This window comes from Branchiostoma lanceolatum, chromosome 16 (assembly GCF_035083965.1).
Source record: "Branchiostoma lanceolatum isolate klBraLanc5 chromosome 16, klBraLanc5.hap2, whole genome shotgun sequence".
Lineage (NCBI taxonomy): Eukaryota > Metazoa > Chordata > Leptocardii > Amphioxiformes > Branchiostomatidae > Branchiostoma > Branchiostoma lanceolatum.
The window spans coordinates 11,282,247-11,284,365 of NC_089737.1; the positions used below are offsets into that span (position 1 = coordinate 11,282,247).

The 2,119-nt window shown below is 47.9% G+C and overlaps 1 protein-coding gene across 1 annotated transcript; it reads right to left on the reverse strand.

The window, feature by feature from the left end:
- Positions 1-205: 205 nt before the first annotated feature.
- Positions 206-1,906, reverse strand: LOC136422055 (myogenic factor 5-like). The gene is made up of 3 exons (XM_066409681.1): positions 1,320-1,906; positions 802-886; positions 206-526 (listed from the first exon to the last, which is right to left on the reverse strand). The coding sequence occupies exons 1-3, from the start codon at positions 1,800-1,802 to the stop codon at positions 426-428; spliced, it is 669 nt and encodes a 222-aa protein (XP_066265778.1). The 5' UTR covers positions 1,803-1,906; the 3' UTR covers positions 206-425.
- Positions 1,907-2,119: the final 213 nt, after the last annotated feature.

The following is a 2,119-nucleotide window of genomic DNA, read 5'->3' on the forward strand; positions in this document are numbered from 1 at the left end:
AAAAAGTGATTTTTGTATTTGATTCGTTATTCAAAAGTGTACCGTTTTTGGACTGATTGTTTCTTATTCCCTTTCTGATCAGATCCAACGATATGTTTTCCATCCTAACCAGGCATGTCGACTTCTTAACTACTTCGGACACGTGTCATTACACTCCTTTGACTTAGCACAAGTAAGTTAAGTACTGGCAGACGACAACAAGATAATGCTTTTCTTTGATATTTTATTATAAAAATAAATTCATAATGACAAAAAGTCACGACACATTTCTCGATGACATTCTTGCACAAGTCGCACATGGTCGAAATGTCAATTACGGATAAAATTACGATTTTAGTGACAGAGGACACTGTCGTACATGGAATTATAAAGAACGGAATATTTTCTGGATCGCCGACGCCATCTTGGTTCCCGTCATGACGTCACTACAGGTTTCCGTCGGGAAGCGCGATGCTGTTCACGATGGACGACAGGTTGTCAAGACTCGACCCACCTTCTCCGCTGGACGCCATCGTGGACAGGAATTCTGTGAACGGGAGGGAGACATGTTATAGAAACTGCACAAGTTTGCTCTTCGTCGCCTATGAGTTAATCTAGCAAATCTTCTGCCATTTGTAGGGTATAGCATAAGTCTATACTTTACCATATACAGTACAAAAATCTTATTTCGTGTTTTTAGTTCAGTGCAAGGAACAGAGTAAAATGTTTAGGATTTTTCTTTTTTAGAGCTCTGGAACTGAAGTGTACTTGTTACAATCTAATTCTCGGACCACAAAATATACGAACATGATGACAACTTACCGGTGAGAAAGTCTGTGGAGGGGTACATCTCGTCCGACCAGTTGAAACTTGACTCTGATGACGAGCTGGCAGGACTGTTCAAATCCTGGAAGAAAACAGGGAACAAAACGTTACTTATTTGCAGCTACCTGACAGATCGTGCAAGCGGTGTACAGGAAAAGTGTAATATCAAAATGTGGTTTTCTTGCCCGCGGTAAGCAAGCGAAGAGCATCGAGCCAGCGTTCACTATATGGAGGATGGAAGGCTATTTTACAGACTATGGCAGAATCAAAACTTACGATTTGGCAAGCAAGGTATTAACCGTATTCTAAACGTGTCTCTAAATCTGTGTTTTTAAACCATAATCATGACTATCAAACATTTGAATGCTCTGATCAGCTGAGCGACGGCGGCATCTTCAAAGCAAAGACGAGTCCTGTCGCCCATCCTCAGGAAACCCATGAAAGCCGGGACCAATGATTCAATGATTAATTACACAATCTAAGAAGATACAGAAAAAGAGGATGGAGAAACTCACCATTCCGTCGGAGCATGCCCCGGGGCTGGCTGCGGGGGAGTCCGCGCTCCGTCCCGCCGAGTTCTCCTGACCGCCCCGCAGAGTCTGGTGCAGCTGCTCGATGTAGGAGATGGCGTTCCGGAGGATGTCCACTTTGGGTGTCTTCTGGCTCGGCTTCATGTGCGTCTTTTTCTTCAGCACCTCGAACGCCTCGTTCACCTTGACGAGCCGTCTTCTCTCCCTCATAGTGGCGGCCTTCCTCCTGTCGTGTCGGGACGCCTTCCTGCTCCGACACGTCTTACAGGCCCACATCAGACACCGCCCGGGCCCGTGATCAGACGCCGGCGGGGCCGGGATGTGCCCGGCGGCTTCACCGTAGCCTCCGTACGGTTCCATCGGGGCGGGGACCTGCAGGCTGCCGAACATGTCCAAGCCTTGGTGCGGTGGTTGTTGGAAGGACGTGTCGAACTGGAACCGACAGCTGCTCAGCTCTGTGTAGTTCATCTTGGAGAAAGTGTGGAAGACGAAGTGAAGGAAGGAAGAGTCGTGTTGTCAACAAGAGTCCACGTGTGAGTTTAAAGGAGGGCAGGTCTGCCTTTATATCCGTCCTCCTCACCAGGGGATTCCTGAAGCTCCTCCTTACAAGGTGTTGAATATTCATGAGGCGCTCCTGTCGGCCCGGTGGTATTCCCGCTGGAGAACCGATCGAAGGGCAAAGCTGTCTCGGTAGGACATCGTTCCCCCCGCCGAGGAAAATCGCTTCGTAAGAGACCAAATCCGACTTGGGTGGCAAACAGAGTAACACACTGTCGAAAATGGTT